Raw genomic sequence first — 18,270 nt, forward strand, 5'->3', positions numbered from 1 at the left:
CTTAGCAGCTATAGAATTGTTTTCAATTTCTAGTAAGTGCCAGAAGTCCTCCTATGGTTATTTGTAATGAGATAACACACTTAGTCACAGAATAGTACCTAGGTATATAATTAGGCAAATTTAAAAATCATTAAAACTTACTTTTTTGTTCTACAAGGGACTATGAAAGTTGATAAGCCTTTTTAAGAGTATAGCCACTGTTAGTTTTCTAGAAATTCCACTATAGAAATTTCTAGGTATGGTATTGTGATCAGACTTAAACATTTACTTGTAACTTCTAGTATGTTTTGAGCATAAAACAGGTGCTTCATGAATAATTCGCAGTCATCAATAGAGGCTAGATTGGTGCTGCAGGACCACTATTAGATTCTCTAGGTTTACCTTTGCTTTATGGAATAGCAGCTTTCTTGGAAACGTGGACACATATTTTCCTTTATTCATACGTCGCCTACCCTCCATCCTAGTTTGGCATGACAGGCAGGGAAAAAACTCATTAGAGACTGGTTGTCTGCCAGGTGCATTAATGAAGCTTCCAGGAATGTATATGACAATAATTTCTTTTTTTATACTGTTCTAGTGTATTGTTGCAAAGTTTATAAATATGTGATATGCTAAATCCAATCATTTTAAATCACAGTAACTTTAAAAGATACCAGGTTAGTTAATTTTCCTATTTCCAAATAGTCCTCCATAGTGATGGACTTGAAAGTATATTTTTTATGAAATTTTTTAGGATTGCTCACACCTCAAACCAAGAGTACTTCATGCCTTGATTGTTTTGAAGTAAGGTAGCAAAGAAAGGAAGCATAGTGTTGTGATTAAATCGTGGGTTCTGTCTTTATTTGAAGTCCTGATTCTAGCCAGTCAGTTCTCTCTGACATAGCACTCTAACCTCTTATATTCACCTGCTTCACCCCTCTTCATGCTTTAGATCCTGATTCAAGTATTACTTCTTCAGAGAAGACCCTCCTGGCTTCTAGTTTTAGAGCCTATAAGAGTCTACAATTTGAAATTTGACATTTGAATTTTATTGATTAACAAATGTCTGTAGTCTTTTCATTCTTTACCAAGATTATGAGCTCAGTGAGAGTAACAGTTGGGTCTATTTATAGTTACCATTATATTCTCTAAGCCTGGACCTACATTTAATAAATATGTTTTGAGTGAATGAGTGAATGGGTTGAAGAATGAGTCAGAATCTTGGATCGGTTACTTCCTACCTGTGTGACTGACTCCAGCAGGTGACTTAACCTTTCTCATTGTCAGTTTACACAATTTTGTGTATAATAACTATAGTCCATATCTGGTAGAATTGCTGGGGAATTAAATTAAGATATTGCAGAATCTCCAGAATGCTGGAGAGTCTGACGCCTCCTAACCCTGTAATGCAGCCTTGACACAGGCACCCCGTGGTTGAAGGTTTTAGACCTCAGTCAAGCAATGATAACTTCTAAGGCCATAAAAGCTGGCCTTGTATTTCTGTTGGTTCTAACTTGGATTCCATGAATCCTCTGAAACTGTTTACCTGATTTTTTTTATATATGTGATTTTTACTGGGGAAATTTATAGCCTTCATCACATTTTCATAAAGAGAAAGAGGAAAGACAAGGAGAGAGGAAGAAAAAAAGAGGAAAGAAAAGAAAACCAAAAACTATTGTCTTGTGCACATTAGTAATGGTATGTGTTGGTGAGACTCATCCCAGTCTCTTATGAGAAGTTTTGGTAAATCTGGAAAAATACTTTAATACATCTTAAAATAATACCATTTTTTTTGGTAAACTGTGAGCCTGATTCTTCTCAGAAATAGCAATTTAGTTGTTTTTGAATGGCAATACAGTATTATTTACTCAACATATTTAAGTGTTGTATTAGATCTCTCTTGATTGCAATGGACAGAAACCTAATTTAGACTCGTTTAAATTTTAAAAGGGAATTTTATATATTGGCTCCAGTATTTGGAAATTTGAAGGACGGTTGTTCAGATGAGTCAAGAGGTTCAAGCTGTGTCAGAGTTCCATCTATCTCTTGTTCCTTTTCCTTTGTGGTTTTGCCTCATGCGCTTTTTTCTGAGCATAATTTTCCTCTAAACACCCGGAGAAGAGGCTTCTTGGAGTTCAGGTTTACCTTGTTCCATTTGACAATGAGAGAGAGGATGAATATGAATGAATGAATGACAGAGACAAGGGAAAGGAGGTGGGGAGATGCGAGAGAGTAGAGGGAGGGAGAGAGAGAAAGGGACATTTGTCTCAAATATGTCAAACTTGGTTTACATGAAGTTCACATTCTCACACCAATCACTGGGCCCAGGGGAACAGAATACTAGGTCATGTGTTTACCCCGGGTCAGGGGATGAAATATCTTGGTAAAAGAAAGGAGATAGGCATGCTCTCTGGGTAGACACAAATCATACTATAATTTACTATAGGAAATAAGAGTTTTATTTAACCGTTCCTAATAGATATTTGAAAATGAAGATTGTAGAAAAAACTAAAAGAAAAAACTTACTTTCTTTTATATTTGAAACTTGGCACAGGTTAAAATTGCTTATGTGAATTTTGTTAATCACTGTTACGTTGACACTGAAGTGGAAATGAAAGAAATCTACACAAGTAACCACATTTGGAAATTATTTGAGAACTTCTTGGTGGATATGGCAAGGGTAAGTTATGCTTTGACCATTAAATGCTGCTTCATGTTTAGTAAGGTTGTTGATGTAGCTTTTGACTAAATAGCATCAAGCAGCTATTGATAGATGAAAACTTAAACCCGCTATGTTTGGATGTCATCTGTTACATTCAAAAAGTTGTGACTGTGTTTCACAGGACTGTGAGTGAGATTTAATTAATTAAGGTACTCAAAATGCCAGTACAGTGTATATGGCAATAAGGTATTCATTTTCATTTTTACCACTGATTATATTGGTCTATTAGTAAACAGAATTTTAGTAGCCATCTTACATTGGTTAGAGAAGCTATTTGGCAGAGATCAATTTATTCAGCCTCATGTCAGTTACAAACTGTAGATGGAAGAAGTCTCACGATATCTTGACTATGGCTTTCAGTCAGGTAGGTACTTGACTATACTGGTTGGGACCTAACACTGCCCACTGTTGCCTATGAGAGTGTGTTCCAGTAATTGAATCATCTGCTGTTTTTACTCATGTCAGCCAAAACGCAGTCTGCTTTTTACTTTGAGTCCATTTTCTCATGTTTGGCTTTATTTGAGGGTTGGGAAGGACACATGTAGGCTGGTTGGCATTTTCTGGATATTGTCTAGCATACGTTTTTGTCTGTTAATATTGACTGAATAAATGAAGGAAGGAAGGAAGGAACCTTTGATAGCACTTAATTTTAGTTAGTATATTTTATGCCCCTTCTAAGCATACTGAATTATCAAAATGTCCAAACTCTATTATTTTAGGTTTTTTTTTTTTTTTTTACAGGGGGCTGGGGATCTTCTTCTTTAAAATTATGGGACATACTGTTCAATTAAGGGTTTCACTAATAGAAGATAATGTATAGCTAACTCTTTAGACGTGTTATGACTTATGGTGTCCTGTCCCAGTCCTTTGGCCTCCTGCATTCCTGAGTGCTGTGGTTTACATGGGTCCTACTAAGATGCACTGAAGATGTAGTGAAGGAGAGGGGTTGATGAAGTCCACATGAATGGATGCTGATTTTATCCATTATCTCACTGCCTCCTTACAGTTCTTTCTGGAAGGAGGAAGGACAAAGGGGATATAAGGAAACAACTGCAGACCCAGACATCCAGGACCAATCTTAGATAACAGAATAAATCACATATTCTAGTCCAGGCACTCTTATATTTAGTCAGGGTTAGCAGGTGGAATGTATTTATTTCATCTTTGATGTGGGGGAGTATGCTTGAGCTCCGCTGTGTTCACACGTGCGTGAAGTAAAGCAGTTCCTGTATTTCTATAGACCTTCAAAGCCACTCGTTACCTTCCTCAGGTGGACCTGCACCTGTGCAGGAGTCATCCTGTCTTACACAGCACTACATACCACCTGTATTTACCCTTGTGACCTTGTGAAAGCGCTTCTAAATGACTAGCCACAAGTATCTCTGGAGGCCTTGGAGTGAACAGCGGTTTACATGCTGATGGCTGAGGTTTAAAATTGCATGTGCGGGAAGATAGTAAAAATATTGCAGACTGATTTGCAGATTTGCACGGTGCTCTGGACTAAAGATAAGGTTGAAAAGACCAGAGTCACACTCTAGACAGCATGTGCTGCAAAGCTAACAGGATTTTTATTTTTAAACTAAAGAAAGCTGATGATAACTGTCATTGATTCATTGATCATGCTACCTTGGAAACGGTCTTTCCATTGATGTGTTTATTCATAAGGCTAAGGGGTACATTTTTGTTTTAAAGTGTGTGTGTAGGCAGGATTTTTATTTTATTTTGATTAAGTAGACAGTGTTATTAGTATTAAAGGCTCTAAGGGAATTTCATGGTCTTCTTGGTCTATTCAGTCCTTATGTCTAACCACAATAGCTTAACTATGCTGCAGAAAGCATTTTTTCTTTCCTTCTTGTTTCCCTCCCTCTTGTTTATGTCAAGCAGGAACTCTTTTATCCCCTCATTGAGAAAGATAAGGAATCACCCTTCTTATGTCAGGGAAGGGACAGGAAACCTGACTTTCCATATCTAGGATTTGTCTTTCTCCCCTTGAAGAAAGTTTAAGGAGCTACCACACACTTTCAAATTCAAATACAAAAAAAAAAAACTATATATATATATATGTAAGTAAGTATAATGTGGCGTTTTAGGCAAATTTTCAGTTCAGTAGAGCAGTAATTCTCAAACTTTAGTAAGCAGTAGAATTACGTGCAGGGTTTGATAGAACACAGATTGCTGGACCCCACCCCCATAGTTACTGATTCAGTAAAAGAAAGTCTTTGCATTTTTAAGAAGTTTTCACATGGTCCTGAAGATGCTGGTTTAGGGACCACACTTTGATAATCACTGAAGTAGGGCAGGATTGTTAAGACTAGGCATTTTAGAGGCATTAGCCAGACCAGCGTTAAAATTTAGATTCTGCCTCTTTTTTTTTTTCTTTTTATTTATTTATTTATTTTAATTGGAGGCTAATTAATTTAGATTCTGCCTCTTAATAGCTCAATTATCTTGTTGGGCAAGACACCTACCCCTCTGATGCTGAATTTCCTTTTTTGTAAAATCAGTACAATAACAATGCATTCTTTATAGTGTTACTGGGAGGATTCAATGAGATAATGGGTATATAGGTCTTAACACAGGCATGGCACTTAGTAAGAGAGTTGGTACTATCATCCATCTTATCCATATCGTGGTAACTTCACTGGTATTATTAAAAGGTTATATGTAGCCTTTAAAGCAATTTCAAGTAGTTTCCCCAAGACCCAATAATAACATGGAGGATGACCTGAATGAGGACCATCCAACACAGGTGAGACCCAGAAGCCATGTTGGTGAAGCTGGACGCAGGCAACAGCAACCTGACATAGAGATGGACTAAATTCAGATGTTATAACAAAGTTATGAAATCCTGGGGCAACTGATTTCCATCACTGAGACAGGTGAAGGTAATCTGGAGGAAAGGCATTTGGTAAATTGGACCTGAAGAACCAGAGGATCTCAGGGTTGAAAGAAACTGGCAATCCTGCAGTTCAGTGTTCAGTTCAGTTCATTTCAGTTCAGTCGCTCAGTCGTGTTCGACTCTTTGCAACCCCATGAATCGCAGCACGCCAGGCCTCCCTGTCCATCACCAACTCCCGGAGTTCACTCAGATTCACGTCCATCGAGTCAGTGATGCCATCCAGCCATCTCATCCTCTGTCATCCCCTTCTCCTCCTGCCCCCAATCCCTCCCAGCATCAGAGTCTTTTCCAATGAGTCAGGTCTTCGCATGAGGTGGCCAAAGTACTGGAGTTTCAGCTTTAGCATCATTCCTTCCAAAGAAATCCCAGGGCTGATCTCCTTCAGTGTTCAGTACCTGCCTGTATATTTCCATTAACAGTGACCTCAGTCTTCTTTTTTTGGGGAGACAACTGGTTTCATTACTAGAAAACTTGTTAAAAGGTCTTATATTGATCCAGATTTTTATGTTATAATTTTTTACCTATTTTTCCTTTTGTAGCAACATAGAATGATTCATTTCAGAAAAGATGTGGGTGTTTGCTAGTCTCCTTGTTAGTGATCTAGTTTGAAATGATAAAGGTATACAACTTAAAGGAACTTAAGATCATCTAGGTTGACCTGATAATTTTGCTCCCAAGTTCCAGAGAGATTAATTTGCTAGCATAGGATATTTTGCCTGGCTGGTAATAGAACTGGAAGGCCTGCGGGTGCTGAATCCAGGGTTCTTCACGCAGCAACTTCTCAAGTATGTTGTGATAGCCCTCACGTCTCCTATTGTTTTCTCCATGACTTTCGGTGGTTCCTCTTCCGTTAAGATTTCTGGGCTTGTTTGCAGTACACTTTAGAATTCTCTCTAATTTGTTAGTGTTTTAAACATGGCATTCAGGATGGAACCCAGTGCTTCAGGCAAGGTTCAACTAGTGCAAGTATGTATGTGTGTGCACGTGTGCATAGGTTCAGTTGCTCAGTTGTGTCTGACTGTTTGCAACCCCATAGACTGTATATCCTGCCAGACTCCTCTCTCCATGGAATTTCTTCAGGCAGCAATATTGGAGTGGGTTGCCATTTCCTCCTCTAGGGGATCTTCCTGACCCAGGGATCAAACCTGTGTCTCTGTGTCTCTTGCATTAGCAGGCAGATTCTTTACAGTTAGTGCCACCTGGGAAGTGCAAGCCAGCACAAGGCTGATGATTAAAAATTTGGAGAGCAATCCTGTTTGAAAGGCAAATGAAATATTAATGTGTGGTGGCCCTCAGACCACCTTCCACCTTTGCCTTCATGTTTCTCCCGAGTCAGCACCACCAAGTTCCTTTTGTTTGCTCTTGGTAAAGTCCTCTAAAGAGTCCCTTAATTAGTATCTTTCATGTTCCTGTTTGTACTCTCCTGTCTTTTATCTTGTTAAGACCCATGTAAGAAAAGTTTTCCTAAAGACAGTTTTTACTAAACCAAATTTGTTTAGTTTTAATTTTTATTATTCTTAAATATTTGTTTATTTGCACTGGCTTGTTTCATATACTTATTCTATTCTGATTTTCTGACAGAACCAGCATCCACATCCTATAAATACACCAGATTTAGACCGACAGCAAAGCTGTTAGGTCTATGAAAAGTTGTTTTAACTGTCTTTTAGAGAGAGCATTTAACAACAGCCCACTTTGATCTCTGTGTCAGTGCAGCTAAAATCGGTGTTTGTAAGACAGAAATGCTTTTCTTTGCTCCATAACTGATTGTTGTTGCAGAGTCAGGAGATTTGAGTCCTATTAGAAGGCACATGGAGAAGGGTGAGCTGTGGTCAGTGTTAGCCTCAGACTTTTTTTTCCTTTTGAAGATGTTCCTAATTTTGCTACCAATTCCAAGGTTCTCTAATGGTCAACAATACTCTTAAGTGATGTACTGGCTGATGAAATTAGGCTGAGGAATAATTTAGAGACACACCTGCCACAGTGTCATGTCACTGTCTCATCAAACACTGCTTAACAAGACAAATCAGAGTATTTCATTTCCAAGTAGATCACTTGAGCGCCTTTGGCTTACCAAACAGGTAGGAAATAACAGAAAAGATACAATGTATATGTACTTTTAAACACACTTTCCAGGTTCTCTGATTTGATAGAATTGAATAGATTTTCTTTGCTTGATGAATTGATTCCATAATTTTCTTCATTGGTTTTTAAGTTGAACGAGCCACTGAGAAGTCTCATTCTAAGGCCTTCTTTTAAAAATGCATTTATTTTTGGTTTTGGCTGTGGGCTACTCTCTAGTTGTGGTGTGGGGGCTTCTCTCATCGCTGTGGCTTCTCTGGTTGCAGGGTGTGGGCACACAGGTCACGAGGACTTCAGGAGCTGTGACTCTCAGGCTGTAGGTGTGCGGGCTCAGTAGTTGTGACACATGGGCTTAGTTACCCCGTGGCATGTAGGATCTTCCCGGATCAGGGATCAAACGCAAGTGCCCTGTATTAGCAGGCAGATTCTTAATCACTGGACCACCAGGGAAGTCTCTTCTAAAAAGCCTGTTGGGTAGCATCACTGACTCAATGGATATGAGTCTGAGCAAAATCCAAGAGATAGTGAAGGACAGGGAAGCCTGGCTTGCTACAGTTCATGGGGTTACAGGGTGTCAAACATGAATTAGTGATTGAACAACAATAGCTAGCACGGCAGGCAAGTGAAGAATGTAAGTATTCTGTAAGTGTCATTTTGTGTGTAGCACCAGTCCCTCAGTTGTAATTCTGCTTTTCTTTTCAGCTTTCATGATGAATTTATAATGGTGGTGCCCGTGTGGAGCAAACACTTGTTTGACTGTTCTTCACTGATGACTGGTTGGCCCCAGTCCTGCATAGCACTTTCTGCTCTTCGAGTCATCATTAGCATTTATCATAGTTGATAATCTCCTTGAAACATGACCTCACTTGGCCCGCAGGATATCAGTCCTACTCTCAGCCTTCCACTTCACCAGGCCACTCCTTCTCAGTCTCCTTTGCTATTTCCTCTGGATCTTCCTAGCTTCTAAATATTGAAGTGTGCCAGGCGCAAACCTTAAACTAGCTCCCTCCTCTCTCCACAGTTGCTTGCGGTTTTCATCTGCTCTCCTAACGTTAATCCCAGGCTGGTCGAAGTTTGGGTCGTTCCTCTTATAGTCTCACATGTCCCACTGCCCACGTGACATCTCCAGTTGGCAACTGAACCTCAAATTCTTCACTCACTTTCATGTCCCACTAAGAATTAATTCCTTTTCAAGTCTTTTGCATCTCAGTAAATGGCAATATCATCAGTCATTCCAGACGTTCAGGCATAAACATTGTGATGTCATCTGTAAATCTTACTTTCTTGCTCTTAAATTTAATCCTTTAGCAAACTCTACAAGCTCTAACCTTAAAATATTCAAAATCTGACTACCTCTGAATACTTTGATCATTGCCACCCTGCACCAAAGTACCATTAAGTTTCATCTGGATAATTGCTGTAGCTGTTTTTCCGGCTTCTACTGTTGACCCCTCCCTTCATCTTTTCTCTATTCAGCAGCCATAATAATTAAAAAAGAGGAAGAATATTGGTTCAGGTTCCTCCTCTGCTCAGACTGCTCACAGAGTAAAATCAGTATATGATTGGACTCTCCTCTGTTCAGTGACCACCCCAACCCCACCGTGGCTTCCCACTGTCCTCTTGTTGTCTCCTTGCCTAGCTCTTTTGCTTCTGGTGGCCTGCTTGCTGCTCCTCACACATGGCAAACTCACTCCCTTCTCAGCATCTCTGCATCTGCCTGGGATGTACTCATCTCCAGGTACCCTCCATCCTCATGACTTCTTTGAGGTCCCTCCCCTACTTAAAGTCCCCTTAAAGTCTTCAGAGAAGCTTTGGTTGACTTCCCGATGTTAAGGAACAATCTCTTCCTTCTGTACCCTCTTCTTGAGCTTAAATTTTCTTTTTAAAAATTTTATCTATGTATTTTTGGGTACACTGGATCTTTGTTGCTGCAAGTGGCCTTTCTCTAGTTGCAGCGAGTGCAGGTTACTCTTACTTTTGGTGCACAGACTTCTCATTGTGGTGGCTTCTCTTGTTGCCGAGCATTTGCTCTACGTGCTGGGGCTTCAGTAGTTGCCTCTCTCGGGTTTAGTTGCTCCGTGGCACGTGGGATCTTTCTGGACTAGGGTTAGAGCCATGTCCTCTGTATTGGCAGGCACAGTCTCAACCACTGGTCCACCAGGGAAATACTGCTTTATTTTTCTTTATACAACTTAGCCTTACCTGATTTTTTTTAATGTATTTGTATTTCTTTCTGCTGCAATAAAAGGATAGAGATTTTGTTTGGTTCACTGCTGCATATCTGACATGGAACAGTGTCTTACACATAATAGATATTCAGTATTTGTGTTATTATTTATTTAGACTGCACTGCATATCTTGTGAAATCCCAGTTCCTCAACCAGGGACTGAACCCGGACCAGGGCAATGAAAGCATCAAGTGCTGACCACTAGACTGCCAAGGACCTCCCAAATTTGTGGGATGAATAAATAAATCTCATATGAAGTTGAAAATATTTAAAAAGTGAATCTGAAAAAAGTGTGGTTTTAGCACAGAATTAAATGGGCATATCAATGGAATGAAATAAATAGCCAGAAAATGATTTGTATTTATGTAAGATATTATGATATAATAACTAATCACCTATTAGTTCAGAAGTGATGGGTAATTTCCAGTGATTAGCGAACTTTTTTTGGTCAAGAGAGGGATAGTTAATATTTTAGCTTTTCAGGCTCCTATCACAACTCTTATAACAATTACGGAAGGGAAAGGAGCTGTAGACAAATATAAATGAATAGATATGGCTAGATTTGACCCATGGTAGTTTGCCTACCTCTGGATTATTAAATTAGTAATAATAAACTTCATCAGGTTAGTGATTTTTATATATTTTGTTGTTCACTGATAGATCCCAGGTACATAGAACATCCTTGGCATAGAATAAGGCATTCAATAAAAATTGTTGATTTGAACTAAATCAAAATGACATTTGAAGACCTGGCTCTTTGGGATGAAATGAACTTAGTTCCTGTCCTTACATCATATAATTGTATAAATTGCAATAGATAAATGTGAAATGATGAAAATGGTTGGATGTGTAGGTATATATTTATCTGTCTTTGGATGAGAGTGTTATTTCTAAGCATAAATGCAGTAGACAAAATTAGCTGTGAAAAAAGCATTTCCCTATTTGAAAATGTAAAACACTGTGACCCCATGGACAGTAGCCTGCACCATGCTCCTCTGTCCATGGGATTTTCTAGGCAAGAATACTGGAGTGGGTTGCCATTTCCTTCTCATATATATATATATACATATATATATATCTAAACATCATAAAAATAAAAGAACATAAAAATAGAAAAAGTTACCATACATTAAAAAAGGCTCATAACCTTTATGCAGAAAACATATATATGTATTGATAAGAAAAATATGAATAATCTAATGATAAAATGGGCCAAATCCAGGTATTTCCTGGGTTACATACAAGTAAATCCCTGAAAAAATAGTCAACTGTTAATAACTTTAAAAAAATACAAAGGAAAATAAGATCTAATTTATAACTATCAACATATAAAAATAAAAAGATAAAAGGATAATACTAAATATTGGTTCACAAACCTTGCTGATGAAAGTAAATTTATGCCATCTTTTAGAAACACATTTTTGTAGTACATTTAAAAAAACCCTTCATATCTTTTTAATGTGTCAAGTAATTTACCTTCCAAGAATCTGTCCTCAGGAAATAATTAACAATGATATCAAGGATTTATGGTCAAGAAAGTTCAACATACTTTCATAATAAAATACAGTAGGAAATAGTTTACATATTTAATTAATAGAGAAATGGTTCAACAAATTATGATATATCTGCAAGATTGAAGATATAGTGTCACTGTGACTATTTTTTGAAGATTTTTAATGATATGAGAGTGCTAATGATTGAGTAATGAGTATAAGAAGGAGAATAAAAAGCTGATTATCCAGGATTATTTCAATTATGTAAAATATATCAGGCAGAGCAAGAAGATTAGAAGAAAAGATTCCAAGATGTTAACCATGGTTTTGTCTGGATTTTAGGATTGTGGATAGTTTTTGTTTTCCATTTTGTATTTTTCTATTTTGTTACAAGGCTCCCACATTTGCTATCTTAACATCAATATATATTGTCTTTTTTATAAATGAACTTAAAATTCTAAGAAAGCCAACTGAGTGTAGGCACAGATGACTCACATAAAAAGGAAGTATAAAAAGCAAATGTTTGAAAAAATTTTGGCCTCATAAATAAAAGAATGCAAGTTAAAATAAATATGAGATAATTACCTCAGATATTTATAAAAACATTTTTACTGCCTATGAGGAATAAAAAATGACTTTAAGATTTGTATTCCTTGGTCTGTATGATCAAAGGTATGTTACTGGTGTGAGCTGCCCTATCTGATAGGTTAATAATTTGCCACATTTAAATTTTAATTTTAGCTAGATAAAGTAGAATAAAAGAAATTTTTCTGGCAGTCTAGTGGTCAGGACTGAGCCTTCCAGAACAGGGGGTGCAGGTTTGATTCCTGGTTAGGGAGTTAAGATCCCACATGCCTTGTGACCCAAAAGCCAAAAAACATAAAACAGAAGCAATATTGTAACAAATTCAATAAAAACTTAAAAAAATAGAATGAAAAATCCATTTCAAGTGCTCAGTAAGCACGTGCCTAGTTACTGTCTTGAACGTGCCAGATATAGTTTTCTGTCTTTGCAGACAATCCTATGGACAGGGCTGCTCCAGCATATATATGATAACTTATTTAGCTCAGTCTGTCATCTTTGAAAGATATCAACCACTTTTAGAGCGCAAGAGAGAAGGGACATCATATATAAAAGAGGAGAAGTTTCAGAAATAATTATATCTAGAAATTGCACTTCATTTGTTTAACCAACAGTTTTAAATACCTACTGTGTGTCTGTCTGTGGAGACAGATTTTTACTTGCTCTTCCTCCAGAAACTTCCATGGCTGTTTCCTGAGTTCTTTGTTAAAATGTGGCCTTATACAGAGAAGTTCTCCAAGCAGTTTATTAATAGATAAAGTAGTCATCCTTCCCTATGCCTCCTCCTCCTGCTGTATTGCCTGTACCGCTTGCTCTTTATTTTCCTCAGGAGCCTATTTGTTTTCTCTATTTTTGTCACTTATATGTTTGTTAATTTATTTATGGTGTATCTCTTGATTAGAATTAGAGTTCTAATAGAGTATAGACTTTTCTTTTCTGTTTTTGGTTCACTGTTCTAATTCCTAGTCTAATACTTAGCTTTAATTTAATAGTTCATGTCCCTAAGTGAAATTTGAAGTTCATGTCCATGAAATTTGACTGATATGAGGCAAAATTCATCTGAAAGTAGATGAGGACAGATATTTCAAAAGATGGATTTTTTTCTTGGAAAGGATAACAAAGGTGGATTTTTTTTCCCAGTGTAAAGCACATTACAAATCGAGAATCAATCTTATAGAATTAAATTAAAATATTTAAAAAATAATGATATATACCAGAGATTTGGGGAGAGATTTAAACTGCAATTGGGCTTCCCTGGTGGCTCAGACAGTAAAGAATATGCCTGTAATGCAAGATGCCTGGGTTTGATCCTTGGGTTGGGAAGATCTCCTGGAGAAGGGAATGTCTACCCACTCTAGTATTCTTGCCTGGAGAATTCTGTGGACACAGGAACCTAGCAGGCAATAGTACATGGGGTCGCAAAGAGTCAGACACGACTGAGCAATTAACACACTTCAACTCCCTCCAAAAACAGATTAAAGCATAATGGTTCATTAGAGTGGAATCTATGGAATAACCTTTTGAAATAAGTGTTTAGATATTGATGGTACATAGGAATATTTGATAGGAAATAATAGTGTCTGCAAACAGAAACTTTAAAAACACATGTATTATATATAAAATTAATTTAATGTGATTTTTTTTTTTTTTTTTTTTTTTAGCTATTTCTAATCTTTGTGGGAAAGAGACTGCCTGCCCTTAATGTCACAATGTAAGATGCAGGGTCTAGAGGTGAAAAAGTTGTCATTCATCTGTGGCAGAAAAAATATCTTGAATGATTTATGTGAATTTCTTGTCCAATAAATTGAGAAATAGGTTTCACACAGTTGTAAACCTAGAATTTCCACAACCAGGATTTTGAGGAAAGCTTTCATCTAGAAGTAGATTCCTTTAATTTGTCCACAGACTAAAGCAAATCTGGGGGGTTCTTTAGCAAATGTTCAGCTGCAGATAATGCAAATGTGATTCTATGGTAGCTCCAAATACCCCCATTCAATCGGTGAAATGTCAGCTGTTCTTCCTTGATGAGGAAGAAGCATCTGTGGGTTGGTTATGGTGGAATTTTTAACCACCTACCCAAATTTAATGTATTTTTATCCTGTGTATCAGAAAAAATCACCATAAGAGCCAGTGCTGTAAAGATATTAAATGAATTAAATCCTACTTTATATCCATCATGGGAAAATCAATTTTATATTAGTTCAGTGATCACATTAAATTTTAATCCAAGGTTAGGTGTTCCACAAATAAAATCTAACCCTTAGTTAACCTAAGATAAATGAATCCTTTCTTATTCTCTATTATTCTTTCATTTAAAAATTAATTGGTCATTCATTTCATAAACATTTATTGATCATTTTTCATTTATCAGGCATTGCATTATCTGCTAAAACAATAACTAAAAGATGATATAACAGCATAATTTATTGCCATTAATTGCATCATTCCCTACATAGCTATGAGATTGTGTATGTGTGCTCAGTTGTGTTCAACTCTGTGACCCCATGGACTGTGGCCAACCAGGCTTCTCTGTCTATGGGATTCTTCAGGCAAGAATACTGGAGTAGGTTGCCATTTCCTCCTCCAGGGGATCTTCCCAACCTAGGGATCAAACCCGTGTCTCTTGTGTCTCCTGCATTGGCAGGCGATTTCTTTACCACTAAGCTACCTGGGAACACACTGAAAACCTTTTAGTTCTGATAACACCCCTGTCAGGCAGGTGTCATTTAATAGATGGGAAAAAAGTGAGATCCCCCGCCTGGAGGGAAAGTGACTTAGCAAATCAAACCCTGTACCCTTTCTTCCTTTTAGTGAAGACTTATTTTCCAAACCAAAACACTGGGACACACAGTTTGAGAAGGGAGTTTTTCTCTTTGGTGATTTTACTTGTGTGCAGGGTATTAAAGGAATATCTGATTAAATTATATTTCCTTACTCTTTTGATTAATCACCTTATTGAAAAGAATAAATTATGTAAAAATTGGGAACTGTCTAAGAACATCTGGAACATCTGGCCACCATACTGACACATTGTAATCTTGTGAATATTTAAATTTTCTCTCTGCCCAGTCCTTGAGTCTTTTCTCACATCCTATGTTCCCTTGCTCACTTCTTTTTATTTTTTTAACTCCATTTGTTTTTTTCCTACCGCCCAACTCTTTCATTTAGTTTCAATGTGTATCTTAGCTTTTGCAATTTGTCTACTCTGACATGCTTGGAAATTTACAGTTTGCTTAGCAGGATAACCAACTTTGGCCTCATTTACTCCCACATGAAGGTCAGAGCCCACGGTCTTTGTTGATGTTCCCTTTGCTCTAGAGTCGTCTCTTCTCGCTTAGCCGACTTGGAGAAGAAGGCACGAGCATAGATCCTCTGAGCTTACCAGATAGTCTTTGGACGAACAAGTCGAAATTACTGGCAAGGGTTTGGCTTTTTCTTATGTTTCTGTTTTCCTCTCCAGGTATTTTCTATGTTCGCATCCTCCCATATGGGCCAGTTATTTGAGGTGAAAGTGTATAGATATGTGAGCCATCAGTAATCCCCTTCACCTCTTTTTGTACTTATAATGTCTGTTTCCTCTTTATTTTCCTCACATCAAGTGGAAAAGTATTTTCCAGCAAAGTCAGGCTTGAGGATGGAGGGAGAAGGCTGTGTGCAGGAGGAAAGAGAAGCAGATCAGGGAGAAGGGGCGGTGGTCTGTGAAAGAATTCTGGCTCAAAGATGAAATGACAACCAAACTTAAAGGCGAAGCTACTGCTGAATGATAAACTTCGAGTGGATTTTAGGCAGGAATATTTTTATTCAAAGCAACTTTCAAAAGCAGAAGAAATGTTATCAATAACCATTTCAGGACAATTTTTTGAAGGTTCCGATATTGAGTTATAAAGAACACACTGAGTTGTTTGGCGTCTCTTTCCAGGTTTGTAACACAACCACAGACAGGAAGCATGCAGACACCTTTTTGGAGAAGTGTGTTACTGAGTCAATAATGAACATTGTGAGCGGCTTCTTTAATTCACCCTTTTCAGACAACAGTACCAGCCTCCAGGTAACATTACCAAAAAGTAAAAAGCATCCTGTCACACAGAATTTCTGTACCTTATTTGAGTGGAAAAAAATGTAATATGGCCAGAAAGTCCTTTTTTGCCCTCCTAAAGATCAGTCTTCTTTCATAGTATTCACTGTTATACCCCTTTCTGAGTTTCCCAATCTTTATTTTCAATAAATGAAACTTCAAGCTGAATTCTTTTTGCTGTCTCTAAGCAAAATAGGAACTTTCACAACTGTAGATTGACTGTTTCCCATGTGTCAAAATAAACTGGTATGATTCCTTAAATGGATGGACATTTTGACTCAATAATTCCAATTTAGTAAATCCTGAAAGAATTAGCATGGATTTATATACTAAGATTTTCACTGAAGTATTTATAACACTTAAAAATTGATGTCAACTTTAAATGTTCGCAAGCAGGAAATTAACTACTTTGGTGGCTCAGGTGGAAAAGAAAATGCCTGCAGTGTGGGAGACCTGGGTGCCATCTATGATTTGGGAAAATTCCCTGGAAAAGGAAATAGCAACCCACTCCATTATTCTTGTCTGGAGAATTTCATAGACAGAGGAGCCTGGTGGCGTACAGTCTATGGGGTCGCAGAGAGTCAGACACGACTGAGTGACTAACACTTTCACTTTCATTTATAAATACTTAAAATTTGAAGTCAACCTCAAATGTCCTCAAGCAGATTAGCTAAATATATTGTGGTATATCTATAGGTGGCTTATTATATCTCAATTAAAAGTCATGGTTTAAAAGAAAAATTGATGACTAAGGAAAATAATCACAAAGCAATATAAATTGAAATAGGCCACAAAATTGCATTATAGTGTCCTCCAAGTTTGTGTGTATAAAGAATATATGTGCATATATACATAGAAAAACTCAGTAATTACCTTAAAAATGTTGATACTAATTATCTTTACTTGTTAGGATTATTGGTGATTTTCATTTGTTTGGTTGCCAAATATTCTACAGTGATTATATATTGCTCTTATAAAAATGGTATTTCAGTTTTACCTTTTTAGAGAAAACTTTTGGACTGTTAAAATCATGTAAAATTGTTTTTGTAGGTCAAAATTGCTGTCTCCTCTACTTGCTCATCAATGAAACCTAAACATACAATCAATGAAATAAACAAACCCAAAGCACCTGTTCTATTTATGCGTGCTTGATTGCTCAGTCGTGTCTGACTCTCTGTAACCCCATGAACTGTGCCCAATAGGATACTCTGTCGATATAATTTTCCAGGCAAGAATACTGGCTTCAATTCAGTTCAGTTGCTCAGTCGTGTCTGACTCTTTGCGACCCCATGAATTGCAGCACTCCAGGCCTCCCTGTCCATCACCAACTCCCGGAGTGCTGTTTTCTAATCCATGTTCTGTTTATACTTAGAAATAAGCCAGGAATTATAAAAGCATACTTAAATTTATATCATTGGCTTTAAGAAATGTCATATTTGCCAGATTAAGAATATAGGTAAAATAATGAATTTTCCATAGTGTCTAATGTGGTTCTTGTCATGAAGTGAGTACATAATAAATATCTGTTGAATGAGATGTTCATTAAATAGCACTGAAACTTAAAAGACAAGATTGTATTTTATTTTGATGGGCCTGTTTTGATAATGAATAGCTGTCACATCAGAAGGGTTAATGGTTTGATGACCTGTTTGCCTCTTTCTGTTTTCAGACACATCAGCCAGTTTTTATTCAGCTGCTCCAGTCTGCCTTCAGAATTTATAATTGCACCTGGCCAAATCCCTCCCAGAAAGCCTCAGTGGAGTCCTGTATCAGAACTTTGGCTGAAGTAGGTAAGTTTGAGTGTCAGATTTTACTTACTTCACATTATGTAAAAGAAATCAGGCTTTTATCTAATAGGCAGTATAAAGCAGCTTGTGTGACTTCTATAAAGGTGAAGAGCAGAGATGAGCAAACGATTCTGAACATCACATCCTTTTAGGGAGGAGAGTATAATTATTAAATTTCTTCATTTTAAATATTTTTAAAATACTTATTTTTAAATTATTATATTTCTAACCTTCAATTAATATTTTGTGCTTTAATATAGCTCAGTAGAATATTATACAAATGAGTCTGTTTTGTTATCTGAGATTTTATTATGGAATTGCCTGTTAAGTAGCCTAATATATTAATATCTGCAGGAGGACTTCTTGAGGGGTTTTTAGTTTCCTAATTTTGTGTGAAATCTATTTCATATTTATTTGAGCCTC

At 37.1% G+C, this 18,270-nt stretch overlaps 1 protein-coding gene across 3 annotated transcripts in view; it reads left to right on the top strand.

The window, feature by feature from the left end:
* The window catches only part of ITPR2 (inositol 1,4,5-trisphosphate receptor type 2), a 598,268-nt gene that overhangs the window by 271,398 nt on the left and 308,600 nt on the right, over positions 1-18,270 (top strand). For all 3 annotated transcript variants that reach the window (XM_068970194.1, XM_068970196.1, XM_068970195.1), the window contains exons 32-34: positions 2,534-2,659; positions 15,905-16,033; positions 17,730-17,850. In XM_068970194.1, coding sequence (XP_068826295.1) covers positions 2,534-2,659; positions 15,905-16,033; positions 17,730-17,850 — 376 coding nt within the window. The remainder of the gene's footprint in view (positions 1-2,533; positions 2,660-15,904; positions 16,034-17,729; positions 17,851-18,270) is intronic.

Source organism: Capricornis sumatraensis, chromosome 4, assembly GCF_032405125.1.
Source record: "Capricornis sumatraensis isolate serow.1 chromosome 4, serow.2, whole genome shotgun sequence".
NCBI classification, from domain to species: domain Eukaryota; kingdom Metazoa; phylum Chordata; class Mammalia; order Artiodactyla; family Bovidae; genus Capricornis; species Capricornis sumatraensis.